At 46.3% G+C, this 16,394-nt stretch overlaps 1 protein-coding gene across 1 annotated transcript in view; it reads right to left on the bottom strand.

The window, feature by feature from the left end:
* Positions 1-1,251: 1,251 nt before the first annotated feature.
* Positions 1,252-16,394, bottom strand: part of EPDR1 (ependymin related 1) — a 28,352-nt gene continuing 13,209 nt past the window's right edge. The window contains exons 2-3 of the mRNA XM_054177145.1: positions 5,688-5,896; positions 1,252-2,134 (exon numbers count right to left, since the gene is read on the bottom strand). Coding sequence (XP_054033120.1) covers positions 1,944-2,134; positions 5,688-5,896 — 400 coding nt within the window. The 3' untranslated portion in view covers positions 1,252-1,943. The remainder of the gene's footprint in view (positions 2,135-5,687; positions 5,897-16,394) is intronic.

Here is a 16,394-nt window from a genome sequence, read left to right as displayed (position 1 = left end):
GTGAAAGCAAAATAACCACTGTGCCACTTCCTTACATGCCAAAACCTATGAGCATTGAAAGCACTAAACCTGCCCAGCGGTTCCCCTCCAGACACACCACCCTTCCCAGTGCTGCACTGCTTTAGGCCAGACAACTTCTGGAGCAGACAACTCCCCAACACATGTAAGGGGTCAAGAATCTGGCTTTAATCATACTGGCAAATTACAAATAAAATGCAGTCCTACACATACAGAAGCAGCCAATCAATTTCACTTGGTGCAAGTGCAACACCCATCAGCATCCCATACCTCTGAGAGCCTGAAGGTGCATGAATCAATCATTTGGGTTTGAAGGGACATCCAGCAGTCATCCAGTCCAACCCTCCTGCAGTCAGCAGGGACATTCTCCACTAGACCAGGCTGCTCAGAGCCTTGTTGAGCCTGACCTTGAGTATCTCCAGGAACGGGGACTCAAGCACCTCCCTGATCAACCTGTTCCAGTGTTCCACCACCCTCGTGGTAAAGAACTTCCTCCTAACATCCAATCTAAATCTGCTCTTCTCTACTTTCACACCATTGCCCCTCGACCTGGCCCTGCAGGCCTTTGTAAACAGTCCCTCTGCAGCCTTCCTGTAGCCCCCTGCAGCTACTGGCAGGCTGCTATTAGGTCTCCCTGGAGCCTCCTCTTCTCCAGGCTGAACGCTCCCAGCTCCCTCAGCCTGTCCTTGTAGCAGAGGTGTTCCAACCCCCTGATCATTTTTGTGGCACTCCTCTGGACCCACTCCATCAGGTCCATCTCCTAAAGCAAAACATGTGCACTTCCCATGCTTTTTTTGGTTAGTTATTTATTCCCTTTTAGGAGACTTTCACTCTGCCCACCACATAATCACAGAATGGTAGGGGTTGGATGGACCTCTGGGGATCATTTAGTCCAACCCCGCTCTGCTAAAGCAGATTTGCCTAGAGCAGGTGGCACAGGATTGTGTTCAGGCAGGTTCTGAATATCTCCAGAGAAGGGCACTCTGCAACCTCCCTGGGCAGCCTGTTCCATACTTTTGAGTAAGGACTTCAGAAAGTAGTTATAAACCATTAAAGCTGTTTAGAGAGCAGTACCTCTTAGCCTCTTTGCATAGCTTAAAGCTGGTATTGCCTTCAAGAGCAGGTGCTGAAGTAAAACATGACTGACAGATGTCTCATCAGACCCTCCTGCAACACTTCACCAAAGTGCAGCAGGTGCAAGAGAACTGTCTTGTTCTTTTCTTTGGGGGGGGGAGAAGGGTGTACCTCTCCCTCCTTCCCTTTCATGCCAGTCTCCCAAGAATCAGCAGTGCTTTAAGCATGTCAGCTAGCATTACATGAATAGAGCTACTCCAGTTTCCTTTCAGGCAGGAAAAAAATCAGCTCAAGACATTCCACTGCCAGCTTTCTGAAGGGCAAGGAGCTAAAACACACAAAGCAAACCCAACCCACAAGAGTGAATTTCCATGCCTTTGATGTACACTGTTTAAATGGGCAGTTTGGGAGCCAGGGATGAGGTCTTACCCAGGACATCCTTTTCCCTCAAGTCCCCCAAAAGTAACAACAACAGCATCAAGCTTTTCCTTCTAGATGTTACATTTATTGCAGCCTGCTTCTGCTTTGCCTTCTTTACAAAAATAAATAGTGAAGCCTCTGCAAAAGGAAGCTCAGTCACAGCTTAAATAAAGAGTATCTATGAATACTATCTTAGTGGTAAGTACATAATGCTGCAAGTGCACCACTGGACAGATAAATGTGATGGAAGAGCTCTTTTGTGTTCCATATTTTGCTCAGTTAAATGTTTATATTCTCTTTCAAGTAAAAACTTAACAATTCCCACAAGATCAACAGTAAGCTTGGAAAATTGGATTAGACCTCAGCAGCTGACAATTAAAAACCATACTCTTGGCTACTGTCTGCTTCCCAGGGGCAGCCAGTGTCCATAATCAGCATTCATCTTCCATCTTCCTCAGCTGGGCTGTCTGGCAGGTGCTGGGTGGGGTGAAGATGGAGGGGTCAGCAATGCCCAGCTGCAGGTCAAAGAAGCGAGTGGAGGTGGTCACGCTGTAGTTCTTCGTGTAGGTTTCCTGCACTGGGTAACAGTCTTTGACTGTGTAAACACCAACCCAGGACTCCACTGCAACCAAGCACAAATGTGGCTACTTTAGAGAAGAGGAATCAATTCATGTGTTATGATGATGCCAGTCCAAAAAACCAACCCCAACACAACCCACCATGGCCATTCTTCAAGCAAAGCCTTGAGGCTGGAACTGCCTCTCCTGGAGTACTGCCTCCAGTTCTGGAGCCTCTATTACAAGAAAGATCTGGGGGTGCTGGAGTGTGTCCAGAGAAGGGCCAAGAGGATGAGCACAGGGCTGGAGCTGCTCTGCTATGAGGACAGACTGAGGGAGTTGGGGCTGTTCAGTCTGGAGAAGAGAAGGCTCCAAGGAGACCTAATTGTGGCCTTCCAGTACCTGAAGGGGGCTACAAGAATGCTGGGAAGGGACTTTTGAGGGTGTCAGGGAGTAATAGGACTGGGAGGTATGGATCAAAACTAGAAATGGGTAGATTCAGATTGGATGTTAGGAAGAAATTATTCCCCATGAGGGTGGTGAGAGACTGGCACAGGTTGCCCAGGGAGGTGGTGGAAGCCTCATCCCTGGAGGTTTTTGCAGCCAGGCTGGATGTGGCTGTGAGCAAGGTGCTGCAGTGTGAGGTGTCCCTGCCCATGGCAGAGGGGTTGGAACTGGCTGATCCTTAAGGTCCCTTCGAACCCTAACAATTCTATGATTCTATAGGTCTGTCTGTACACATGGCAGAACTAAGAAAGGCCATAAAGCTGGAATAATGTGGACACTACAATGATCTTATTGTATTATCTACTTTATATATATATTATCTATATCTGTCTATATCTATTGTTAAATATGAACAATATTTGAATGGTTTCCCAGGGAGGTAGTTGAGGTCCCATCCCTGGAGATGGTTTAGTCATGAGGTCTGTAGTGACGGGTTGGGCTTGGTGATCTTTGAGGTCTCTTCCAACCCTGGTGATTCTGTGATTCTCTGTGATTCTGTGAGATATTCCAGGTGAGGCTGGACAGTGCTCTGGGCATCCTGATCTAGTTGGGGATGTCCCTGCTGACTGCAGAGGGGGTTGAACTGGATGACCTCTGGAGGTCCCTTCCAAACTAAATCATTCTATGATTCTATGAACATATGTCTTCAGGACATCCTGATACAGCAAAACCATTCTGACCTCAATGAGTTTGGCTTTGAGTATCCAGACATGGAAGCTTCATTTCCTCAATTCCATCAGAATGTTTCATAAAAATCTAAGGTCAAAGATGATGCTACCAAGGTAGCCCAGAGCTCCACACTGAAATCTTGATCATTTTAACAGAAATATAGTTTCCAGCATCCAAGCCAATAGGAGTGGAAAGGTAAATGAGTAGACAACTTTAAGACATCATTTCTATGAATGGCCCCAGAGAAAAGCACTGGAGATACAAAATACTACAGGATAAAAATGACACATCATTAACTGGACATGAAGCTCCACAGAAGTTCCCAAAATACAGGATCTGAAAAACAAAATTCTTGGAGTAAGTGAAAATTTGCCTCTTCTAGAATACCATAGGTTAGAGAAAACTAGTTACAGAGGTCTTAGCATCACAGAATAATAAAATGCATTGGGTTGGAAGGGACCTTTCAAGGTCATTTATTCCTCTCCCTCTGCAGCAGCAGGGTCATCTGCAACTAGAGCAGGTTGCTCAGAGCCCCTTGGAGCCTGACCTTGAATGTCTTTAGGGATGGGGCCTCCACCACCTCCCTGGGCAACCTGTTCCAGTGTTCCACTACCTTCATGATAAGGAGCTTCTTCCTAATGTCCAATCTAAATCTACCCTTCTCTAGTTTAAAACCATTGCCCTGTGTCCTAGAGCTGTGTGCCATTGTAAACAGTCCCTCACTGCCTTTCTTGTAGGCCCCCTTCAAATACTGGAAGCCTGCTCTAAGGTCTCCCCATAGCCTTCTCTACAATCTTACCTTCATTTCTACTTCATTACTTCTACTTTTATTCAAGGAGGCAACATTTTGCCCTGGTGAAATGCTCAGGTTCATATATTTGATGCCCAGAGCCCCAGTTATTGCCTTAGCTGAACAGACCCATAAATGTCATGGGACTTTTAAAATTGTTTTTTATAGTTGTCTAGGTCATCAGTAAACCATTGAAGAGATTGAAGCCAATGTGCTAATAAGCTGCTGTGCATCCAAACCCTCACATACTGTACCTTGGAAAAATTCAACCTACTTCCTTTTATGACGCAGGTATTCAGCTGCCAAGTGCAGCAGATGTTCCTTGCTAGTTTAATCCATAACAAACCTTGGGTGCATGGTAAGGATGTGGATAGTAAGGATGTGGATATTTATTAAGGATTAAGGATGTGGATGTTAAGGATGTCCAGTGCTGCAGAGCCATGCACTGGATGTATTCTGTGCTAACACTCAGAGTGTAGACACAGACTGACACCTGCTTTGTTTCTATTATGTACCCTCTACTTTTGAGGACACCCCCAATTATATCACCACTTCTTCTCTAGATATATTTTGGAGACAGGCTGCTGGGTTCAGCTGCAAAAGGATGCTGTTCCATGCCAAAATCTGTATGACATGAATTAAACTAAACCACAATCAAATCCTTTGGGCATATTTCATCCTGCTAAGAAATACTTTCTTAATAAAATCCATTGAAAACAAAAAGCAATTGATAACCAAATGCATTGATAACCAAAAGCACTGATAATGAAATGCATTGATAATGCACTGATAACCAAATGCATTCATAACAAAAAGCATTGATAACCAAATGCATTGATAGCAAAAAGCATTGATAACCACATGCACTAACCAAATGCACTGATAACAAAAAGCATTGATAACCAAAAGCATTGATAACCAAAAGCATTGATAACCAAAAGCACTGATAATGAAATGCATTGATAATGAAATGCACTGATAACCAAATGCATTGATAACAAAAAGCATTGATAACAAAAAGCATTGATAACCAAATGCACTAACCAAATGCACTGATAACAAAAAGCACTGATAATGAAAAGCATTGATAACCAAAAGCATTGATAGCAAGAAGCATTGATAACCACATGCACTAACCAAATGCACTGATAACGAAAAGCACTGATAATGAAAAGCATTGATAACCAAAAGCATTGATAACCAAATGCATTGATAACCAAAATGTTACAAAGAAATTCTTCCCAGCAAGAGAGATTGGCCATGGGAATGTGCAGCCCAGGGAGGTGGAGGAGTCACCATCCCTGGAGGTGTTTAGAAGGAGCCTGGATGAGGCACTTGGTGCCATGGTTGAGTTGATTAGATGGTGTTGGGTGATAGGTTGGACTTGATGACCTCAAAGGTCTTTTCCAACCAGGTTAATTCTGTATATCTATTCTGTGTATTTTAAAAGCATTGACAATGAAGTGCACTGATAGCAAAATGCATTGATAACAAACAGCACTGATAACAAAATGATATGCTGCACAAAGGTTAGACTTATTGTTTCTCCCCCAGACTTTATAGCAACATGGAATAATGCCTAATTTTATTTTTCCCTGGGTAGCAGAGACAAGAATTGTTACCATCAAGCTGAAACAGAAGCATGCACCTACATTTCCTGGCTGGTTTTCTGTCAGACCATTCCTGTACCATGATTTGATCTCCAGGTCCCCCAATGTAGTATTGATCTTCGTAAGTTGAATTGGCAGGAATATCGTATGGGTCCCAGGGCTCTGTCAGAGCAGTCTTCGAGCAGAGCTTTGTGACTTGTTCAATCTGAAACATCACTGCATCTTTGTAGAGCAAAATGTACTCAAAGAATCTGAAACAGTAAAAAAACACACAACACAACACCAAAAACCCAATGAATACATCACAGTACATTAGAGGTTGGAAGGGACTTCCAGAGATCATCCAGTCCAACCCCCCTACCAGAGCAGCATCACCCAGGGCAGGCTGCACAGGAATGCATCCAGGTGGGGTTGGAAACTCTCCAGAGAAGGAGACTCCATAACCTCTCTGGGCAGCCTGCTCCAGGGCTCTGGGACCCTCACTGGAAAGAAGTTTCTCCTCATGTTGAGCTGAAACCTTCTCTGTTCAAGTTTGTCTCCATTGTTCCTTGTCTTATTGCTGTGCACCACCCAAAAGAGCTTGGCCCCCTCCACTTGATACCCACCCCTCAGATATTGATAGACATTGATCAGATCCCTCTCAGCCTTCTATTCTCCAGTCTAAACAGTCCCAGGGCTCTCAGTCTCTCTTCACAGGGGAGATGCTCAAGTCCCCGAGGCATCCTCCTGGCTCTCCCTTGGACTCTCTCTGGCAGGTCTCTGTCTCTCCTCAACTGGGGAGCCCAAAACTGTGGTCTCAGCAGGACAGAGTAGAGGGGGAGAAGAATCTCCCTAGCCCTGCAGGCCACACTTTCCTTGCTGCATCCCAGGATGCCATTGGCTCTCTTGGCCACCAGGGCACATTGCTGTCCCATGCAGAACTTGCTGTCCACCAGCACTCCAAGGCCTTTCTCTGTGGAGCTGCCTTAAAACACTCCTGCTTCTGTGATGACTCTTACCAACCAAAAGGTTGCCCAGGGGGTAGCTGAGGTCCCATCCCTGGAGATATTGAAAGTGAGGTTCAACAGAGCTCTGGGTAACCTGATCCAGCTGAGGATGTCCCTGCTGACTGCAGAGGGGGTTGGACTGAATGACCTCCAGAGGTCCCTTCCAACTCAGACCCGTCTATGATTCAAGTTTTAAAGAGAGCTACTCCTCTGTGTGTCCTGGAAACAACGAGCACAGAAATCCAAGACTACACAGGATCTGAGTTTAGCTGCCTATGAAAGGAGAATGGTGAAGTTGTTGTTGAGCCAACATGAATAGCAAAATGTGCATTAATATAAAAATTACAATCTAGGGAAATATTTTCAAATTATGTCTTTTTCACTTTTCTTTTCTTCTTTTTTACCAGCCAAGTCCTGAGTACATCCAAGTCCTAAGCCTCTGGCTTCTTTAGGTGCCTGGGATTTCATTGGCTGCTTGAGGGGAAGCACAGAGTCCTGAAAATAGGTCTTGGAAAAGAAACAGAAGAGGAAATGATTTTTAATTAGCTGGTTTGGTGTTTTGTTTTGTTTTGTTTTGTTTTGTTTTGTTTTGTTTTGAGAAAAGGGAACATATTTGCAGCCTGTGCCCACCTGTAATGTTGCTTTTATAACCATTTCATTCCTTAAGCTGGAACTTCAAGAAAAACCCAAACAGTTCACTGGGGCACTTTCAAACAGGTTTGGAGCAGTTACTTGGACAAGTTACCCTCTTTGCCTGACTGAGATTATTCCCCTTCCTTTCCTACCCTATTCCATCCTACCCTGCCCTATACCTCACACTACACTCTTAACAGGACTGTCTTGTGGTCTTTAATCAGGGGGTTGGAGCAGCTCTGCTATGAGGCCAGGCTGAGGGAGCTGGGGGTGTTCAGCCTGGAGAAGAGAAGGCTCTGGGGAGACCTAATAGCAGCCTGCCAGTACCTGAAGGGGGCTACAAGAAGGCTGCAGAGGGACTGCAAAGGCCTGTGGTCACAGGACCAGGGGCAATGGTTTGAAATTAGAGAAGAGGAGATTGAATGTTAGGAACAAATTCTCTACCATGAGAGTGGTGGAACACTGGAAGAGGTTGCCCAGGGAGGTGGTTGAGGCCCCATCCCTGGAGATATTCGAGGTCAGGCTCTGAGCAACCTGATTTAGAGGAGGATGTCCCTGCTGACTGCAGGGGGCTTGGACCAGATGACCTTTGGAGGTCCTTTCCAACCCAAGCCATTCTGTGATTCTAGATAATCCTTGCTTTGTCTCTGCCTGCAAATGGGTAAATTGCAGCCCACAAGGACACACTGGTGTGCTTCCATCCTATGCTTTAAAGAACTTCTTAACACTGGACCATATCCTGTACAAGTAATTCCATTGACTTTGCTGGAAGTAATGATGTCAGACAGGTGAGATATATGCTGCAGTCAGTACTCTCTTCTTCTGAGCTAGAGGAAGTATTTTGCTGAAGAAGGGTCCTCTTGAATTCAATGCCAGGGCAGGATACCATGCCCACATGTCATGGGTGCCACACAATCAGGAGGTGAAGCACTTGAGCTGAAGACAGAATGCAAGGAGTGGGTGTGCATCCAAATACCACTTCACCTCTGACATTCCTCCTGAAATCTGGGGAGATGGTTAGCTGTGCCCCCCACTAGACAGCCTGGACAACACTTTTGGACACTCAGGAAGTCCTAAACCCAGTAAACTTAACCAGTGACTTGTCTGTTGCATGGCTTTGTTCTGCATGTTATTAATGCAGTTCAAAACCACAAATTATTTTTAATACCTGTCAGGAGGAAAAAAGTCATTAGACTCAAGATCCTGCTTACCAGCTCTGTTTCAGGTACTCCTCCTGCACCAAGTCTCACCAAAAAGTGCCCTCCAGAATTACAGAACATTTTGGGTTGCAGAAGGCCTAGGAAGGTCATCAAGTCCAAAGTCCCTGCAGTGAGCAGGAATATCTTCAAGTAGATCAGCTTGCTCAGAGCCCCATCCAAGCTGATCCTGAATGCTTCCAGGGATAGGGCTTCTGCCACCTCCCTGTGCCAGTGTTTCACCACCCTTATTGTATGCTGAATGCCTTCCCATCTCTCACTCCTGAAGCACAGCAGCCTGCCCATCACCTAACACATCCACATGACTCCCAGGGTTCACTTCTGCGCTTCTGAAGTGAACTTCAAATCCAGAAGGAATTAGCTGCTTGCTGTCCAATTGCCTTTGCAGTGAGTCAGAGGAGCAGAGGTGCTGGCAGTGGCGTGCCAAGACTGTGTGACGTGTTGAAGCACACCAGAGAAGGTCATTTGATAGAGAGAGGCAAAATAACGGTCTGAGGCTAACAGGAATTCCTTGCATGCTAAATCTGGCTCTGCATCATTTCACCCTGTGAATTTGGACAAGTGGCTTACAGGACTGGAGCCTTAAAATGCCATTCTTGTTATTTGGGGTTTTTTTGACTGCTGAAGCACTGAAGCTGTCACTAACCAGGGATCAAGAACCTGTTGTGTGAGGCACAGGATTAACAAAGAACAAAACCACAACTCCTGCCCCCCAAAAACCCAAGGAATGATGGTTCTCACAAAGCAGGAACCGTTCCTTTCCCACAGAGACACACAGAGTTCCATGCATCCAGGGCTTTAACCTGTTGCTTCGGTTTTTCCCAGCAGCAGCTACTGTATCCTTAAAGCTCCCCCTTGCTTTATACTGCCGAGGAAGCATGCTGGAACAAGTGAAATCTGCAAGCAAAGTATGATGTATGATTTGTGTCAGAGCTACTCAGCAGGGAACAGCACTTGTTACTTAAATTACTAAGCTGAGGTCGCTGCAATTACTCCAAAGCTACCTTTGCTTTCTCTGTGGGGTTAACTAAAGGCTTGAAGCATCTGTTTGCCTTTGGGGTGCTGCTTAATTCCTTGCCAGTTCTCTTTGTAAAAAGGCATTTTAAAACACTCTGAAAGAAGTTACAAGTGTAACTAAAAATACCTCTGTGTGTGTGTCCCCCAGATCCTCTCTCCTAGTGTGCACAGACATCTAAAACATGTTGTTCTTGAGTTAACGTGTACCCCCTTGACAACAACCCACACCAATCCCACTGTGTTTTACATACTGCTTATTGAAGGAAGATTTCACAGAATCACAGAGTGTTAGGGGCTGGAGGGGACCTCAGAAGCTCACCCAGTCCAACCCCCCTGCCAGAGCCGGATCACCAAGAGCAGGTCACAGAGGAACACATCCAGGTGGGTTTTGAAGGTCTCTAGAGAAGGAGACTCCACAACCCCCCTGGGCAGCCTGCTCCAGGGCTCTGTCACCCTCACAAGGGAAAAAAAAAATCTGTTTCCACAGAACTGCCTATGCCACAGCTTCCACCACTGCCCCTTGTGCTGGCACTGGGCATCACCCAGCAGAGCCTGGCTCCAGCCTCTGGGCACTCACCCTGCACAGCTTTATCAACATGAATGAGATCACCACTTGGTCTCCTCTTCTCCAAGCCACAGAGCCTTCAGCTCCCTCAGTCTCCCCCATAAGGAAGATGTTCCACTCCCCAAGTAATTTTCATGGCTCTGTGCTGGACTCTTTCAAGCAATTCCCTGAGGTCCTTCTTGAACTGAAGGGCCCAGAACTGGACACAATACTCCAGATGCAGCCTCAACAGGGCAGAGTAGAGGGGGAGGAGAATATTGGGCAAATAGGAGGGGAATACTGTGAGAAGAGGAAGCTTTACTAGAAGGATGACTACAAAACCTCATCTCTTCAGATGAAGCCCATTTTCAAGGGAGCAGGGCTGCCAAGCAGACAGTTGATAAACACTCATCAGGTCAGGAACATTCATCTGCTGTTGGAAAGCCCTGGCGAGCTCCTTTCAGAAGGGAGCAGCATTCGTTTGTCAGTGGATTTCTGGGAACTCCTTTCCCCTTTCCCATGAAGTTTTCGGTAATTTCAGACTTGTGTTTTTCTTCTGGTGTATCAGACCTCAACAACAACAGTCATTTACCATCTCTGAGCTCACATGTTTGGCAGTGCTGCTGGCCTATGGTATATTGTACAAACAGAGGCCGGTGCAGATACATATGACAGTAAATGTAACCTGATATTGTGTAAAAGCAGTATTTTTCAGTCTGACTTAAATCACTCACAGCTTGTAAAGGCCTTCTTGCCTTTTTTTTTCTTCTTCTTGTTTTATTTTCTAGGCTACCAAGCGCCTTGTGTCAGGTATCTAATTACCAAGGTATAGGAGGAACTTTGACAGCACGACCCATTTCTCAAGCAGAGAGAATTAGGCAGTTTAATTCCTGTTAATTATGAAGCTTGTGTGGAAGGAAAACCATAAACACAGGGACCATAGAATGGTCCAGGAGGGAAGGGACCTCCGAAAGTCATCCAGTCCAACCCCCTCTGCAGTCAGCAGGGACATCCTCAACTGGATCAGGTTGCCCAGAGCCTTGTCCAGCCTCACCTTGAATATCTCCAGTGATGGGGCCTCAACCACCTCCCTGGGCAACCTGTTCCACTCTTCCACCACCCTCATGCTAAAAAACTTGTTCGTAACATCCAGTCTGCTCTCCTCTAGTCTGAATCCATTGCTCCTTGTCCTATCCCTGCAGGCCTTTGCAAACAGTCTCTCTGCAGCCTTCTTGTAGCCCCCTTCAGGTACTGGCAGGCTGCTATTAGGTCTCTCTGGAGCCTTCTCTTCTCCAGTGGCAGAATCACCTCTCTGGGTCTGCTGGCAACGCATCTTTTGCGGCAGCCCAGGATGTGATTGGCCTTCTGGGCTGCAAGCTCGCACAATCAGAAGCAGGAAAGTCAAAGCTACCCTAGCTAGGGGATGACTTAGGGTTTTGTGACTTTAATTATCAAACTCAGTTTAAAAAAAAATGATGCAATGTCTTATTCTTCTAATTGTTTCCTCATAAACTGGATTAGCTACCCTGGCAAGTACTAAGGGAAATTAAGCTCTTGAGCATTTCCCTTGCTGTCCCTTTTCGCCTCTTTGACACTCGATAATAATGAGTCTGATCCACCAAGCTGCACCCCTCAGAACAACACATTCTCACTGAAGCTGAAATTCAGGGAAAACAATAAAACATTGTGCTGAAGGGAGCTGTGTTTTGCAAGGGGCCAGGAGTTGCAGTGTCCTTAATGGAGAGCATCTGTGTGCTTCCATAATGGTACACTGGTGACTCGGAACCCTCGCTAGACAACAGCAGAGCTCAAAAGGAAAGGAATGGAAGCTGTGGCCAGAAGACCAGAATGTTTTCCAGTGAATCAATGGAACCACCTCCTAGGGATATATGGTATATACACTAGTAAAACCACATGATATCAAAATATACTTGAGGTCTGCAATTATTCTCCTGTTCTGGGTTTGTGAAAAAGTTCAGTGCAGTGAGGCCCTGCTGCCCTGAGAGCACTAATAATAATAAAAGGTTACTGGAAAATCACAGCAGGACTTCAGAAGAAACCAAAAAGAATGAGGAAGGCCAGGACTTGACTCTCAGTACACACTAAAGACCTTAGGAAGGGCAGAGTAATAAAAGAGGGCAATGACAAGAGCTATATTATCATTCATCTATTATTTTTCTCCTCCTTTTTGCAGTATGTACAGAAGGGAAGTAAATAGCTCAATCAAAAGGGTGGATGTTCAAAACTGAGATATGGAAATGCTTCTTAGAGTGGGCACTTCTACTAAGGCACTCTATCAACTAGGAAAAATGTAAGGAAAAGGAAACTGAAATTTAACATGAGGAGATAGCCAGAAAAACAATGGTTGAGAGTTTGTCCAAGAAGACCAAAAAAACAACCCCACACCCCAACATAACAGATGTACCTGGGCTCCTGTTTGTAGTTCTACCCCTAGAGTGCTGCCAGAAGCCCAAAGCTCACACAACGGCAGCTGATGGGACCTGAGCAAAGCCAGGAGCAACAGAGGCTAAGACAGGCTCACAGGATGTTAGGGGTTGGAAGGGACCTCTGGAGATCTTCCAGGCCAACCCCCCTGCCAGAGCAGGACCAGAGAATCCAGCACAGGTCACACAGGAACACATCCAGACAGGGATTGAAAGTCTCCAGAGAAGGAGACTCCACAAGCTCTCTGGGCAGCCTGTTCTAGTGCTCTGTGACCCTCACAGTGAAGTGGAACCTCCTGTGCTGGAGTTTTCATCCACTGACCCTTGTCCTACCCCAGGGCACAAGTAAACAGAGGCTGTCCCTGTCCCTTCCTTCCTGACACTCAGCCCTCAGATATTGATAGACATTGATGAGATCCCCTTTCAGTCTTCTCCTCTCCAGACTAAATAGCCCCAGGTCTCTCAACCTCTCCTCCCCAGGCAGTGCTGCAGTCCTTTGAGCATCCCTTGGACTCTCTCCAGCAGATCCCTGTCCCTCTTGAACAGAGGAGCCCAGAACTGGACACAACATTCCAGGTGGGGCCTCAGCAGGGCAGAGTAGAGGGGGAGGAGAACCTCCCTGGATCTGCTGGAGACACTCTTCTTGAAAGACCCACCCCCAGCTGTAAAAGAAGCCCTTAGGGAGCAGCACAACCTGGGCAGGCAAACAGGGCATGTTGGTGAGGGCATGACGTGGCAGTTTGTGTGGCAGGACCTGCAGAAAGGGCACCAAAGCCAAAACCAGAACAATCTGGCACATCAGAAAGGCACAGCACAAATAACTGAACTTAAACAACCTCCCTTTCCCAGATGCTCCCTTTGGAATTAAAGAATAATAAAAAATAGGCACAGATTTTTCAGCTGGGACTGCAGCTTCTTACACATCTTAACTTCTGCGTACAAACAGAGAAGGATCTCCAGACAGCGTGAAGAGGATGCTCAAGACATCCAGAAGACCTCTATTGCTCTTCACTGAAATTGTCAATCCCATCCTGCATATCCTGGGCCAGTGAGCTGCTTTTCACAGTGCATTCCTGTGTAAAAAGTTAATCCCAAAGAAGTCTGAGGAACAGATTGCCCTTTTAAACAGATGGGGAATAGGTCCTCATTCTGATAAATAATATCAGAATGAAATAACATCAGAATAAAAGCAAACTCGTCTTTCATGGTGAAATAATCCCTGGAAAATTGTGTGAGATTACTGACCCAAGATGTAATGGTTTCCACCTTCCATCTGCAATGATTTCCTAAAGAGGGATGATTCAGGACTGTCAGATATCTGTCCAATGTAAAAAAGTACAACCCACTAGGTCTGTTGTCAAGGGAATTTGGAAGTCAGGTCAGCTAGGATAATCAGACAGCACAGTTTGAAAGCAAAATACACTGTTACAGGATGGCTTAGATTGGAAAGGATCTCAGAGACCATCCACTCCAACCTCCCCACCATGGGCAGGGACACCTCTCAACTAGACTCAGCTGCTCAAGGCCTCATCCAGCCTGGCCTTCAACATACCCAGGGAGGAGGCAGCCACAACCTCTTGGGCAGCCTGTTCCAGAGCCTCATCACCCTTCTTCCAAAGATCCAGTCTAAACCTACTCTCTCTCAGCTTTTAACCATTCCCCCTTGTCCTGTTGCCAGACACCTCTATGAAGAGTCCCTCTGCAGCCTTCCTGTAGGATCCCTTCAGGTATTGTAAGGCAGCTCTAAGGTCTCCCCAGAGTCCTCTCTTCTCCAGGCTGAACACTCCCAGCTCCCTCAGCCTATCCTCACAGCAGAGCTTGGATCATCTTTGTGGCCTCCACTGGACTCACTCCAACAGCTCTGTGTCCTTCTTATGCTGGGGACACCAGAACTGGAGGCAGAATTGGAGGTGAGGTCTCAGCAGAGCAGAGTCAAGGGGCAGAATCCCCTCTCTTGCCCTGCTGGCCACACTCCTCCTGATGCAGCCCAGCACAGGATTTGCCTCCTGGGCTGCATGAGGGCACTGCCAGCTCATGGTGAGCTTCTCATCAAGCAATGCACCCAAGACCCTTTCTTCAGAGTTACTCTCAACCCAATCTGCACCCAGCCTGGATTTGTGCCATACACCACAAGAAACTGTCAGGCCTCCATATGCTCTTGAAAACCAGCTGGACTGCACATACAGAAATCATGAAGAGGTGAATATGAATTTCCAAAGTATTGAGCACTTTCTTTAGGGAACACATCTGTGTATCTGATGCACAAACACTGCACGGGTTGTCTGCTGGCCCGTCACAGAAGCAACACTTGCTGAATCGCTGAATCACAGTATCACACAATATCACCAAGGTTGGAAGAGACCTCAAAGATCATCGAGTCCAACCTGTCTCCACAGACCTCATGACTAGACCATCCAATCCAATCCCCTCTTGAACACCTCCAGGGATGGTGACTCCACCACCTCCCTGGGCAGCACATTCCAATGATGAATGACTCTCTCAGTGAAGAACTTTCTCCTCACCTCCAGTCTAAACCTCCCCTGGCACAGCTTGAGACTGTGTCCCCTTGTTCTGGTGCTGGTTGCTAGAGAGAAGAGACCAACTCCTTCCTGGCTACAACCTCCCTTCAGGTAGTTGTAGAGGGCAATGAGGTCTCCCCTGAGCCTCCTCTTCTCCAGGCTAAGCAACCCCAGCTCCCTCAGCCTCTCCTCACAGGGCTGTGCTCAAGGCCTCTCCCCAGCCTTGTTGCCCTTCTCTGGACATGTTCAAGTCTCTCAATGTCCTTCCTAAACTGAGGGGCCCAGAACTGGACACAGTATTCAAGGTGTGGCCTAACCAGTGCAGAGTACAGGGGCTCAATGACTTCCCTGCTCCTGCTGGCCATGCTATTCCTAATGCAGGCCAGGCTGCCATTGGCCTTCTTGGCCACCTGGGCACACTGCTGGCTCATGTTTAGGTGGCAGTCAATCAGCACCCCCATGTCCCTCTCTGTTTGGCAGCTCTCCAGCCACTCTGACCCCAGCCTGTAGCTCTGCATGGGGTTGCCATGTGAAGACACAGCCATCAGCTCAAGTCAGTGTGGCTAAGAACACATGGCTGTTTTGAAGAGTGTTTATAGGCACTGCCATTGTATTAAAAACCTGACACATTTATTTTTTCATTCAGGGACAGTTCTAAGAAGCAGGAGCAAGGAAGGCAAGACCTGTAAATAATATTGGTATAAATATACTGCACTGGCACAGCTGAAAGTTTTCCATTACTCAGGAAAAGGTCACTAGACCTATTGAACATGTTTAGACTACCCCTGCTGCTTAAAATATGACAGAAATAGCTTTACCATTTAGCATCTGACACAAATACAAGCTTTAGTCTTTAGCAAACAGGTATGCCTGCCTAATTGTGGGGTGTTTTCCTGACACAGAGCCCAGGGTCATACATGCACTGCCAGGGAGCCAGACTTCCCTTTGAGCTTTCCTTAATTAATATGAATTCAGAACTTTCAGACCTTCCAAGATCAGTTTCCTTCACTATTCCTATAACTAATAAGAAAATAACTCTTGTTTTCAAGCTAAAATTGACCTCATAATTATTTAACATGTACAGAGTGTCTCATTTGCATACTGTGAGGTTTGGGTTTTTCCTGTTTGAGTCCTTTTATACATTTAATGGGCAAGACTTTCAAAGCTGACCAGTAGTTTCGCCCCTGGCTGTCAAGAGACAATTATTCTTTCCACATCCCAACACCAGATCCTCATGTAACTGCTGCTGTTTACAATTTCCATCTCCCAGCTGTGTAATTAGAGATAAATCTGGCTGTAGAACTCCTCCTCCAAAATTACACATTAACCTGACCCCAAGCCCTGTGAAATCAGCCAGAAGAGGCCTCACTGAATTGTACAGATGTTACA

The sequence above is a fragment of the Dryobates pubescens genome, chromosome 38 (genome assembly GCF_014839835.1).
Source record: "Dryobates pubescens isolate bDryPub1 chromosome 38, bDryPub1.pri, whole genome shotgun sequence".
Lineage (NCBI taxonomy): Eukaryota > Metazoa > Chordata > Aves > Piciformes > Picidae > Dryobates > Dryobates pubescens.
Note: the sequence above shows the minus strand (reverse complement) of the source record. Positions and strands in the feature narration are given on the sequence as shown.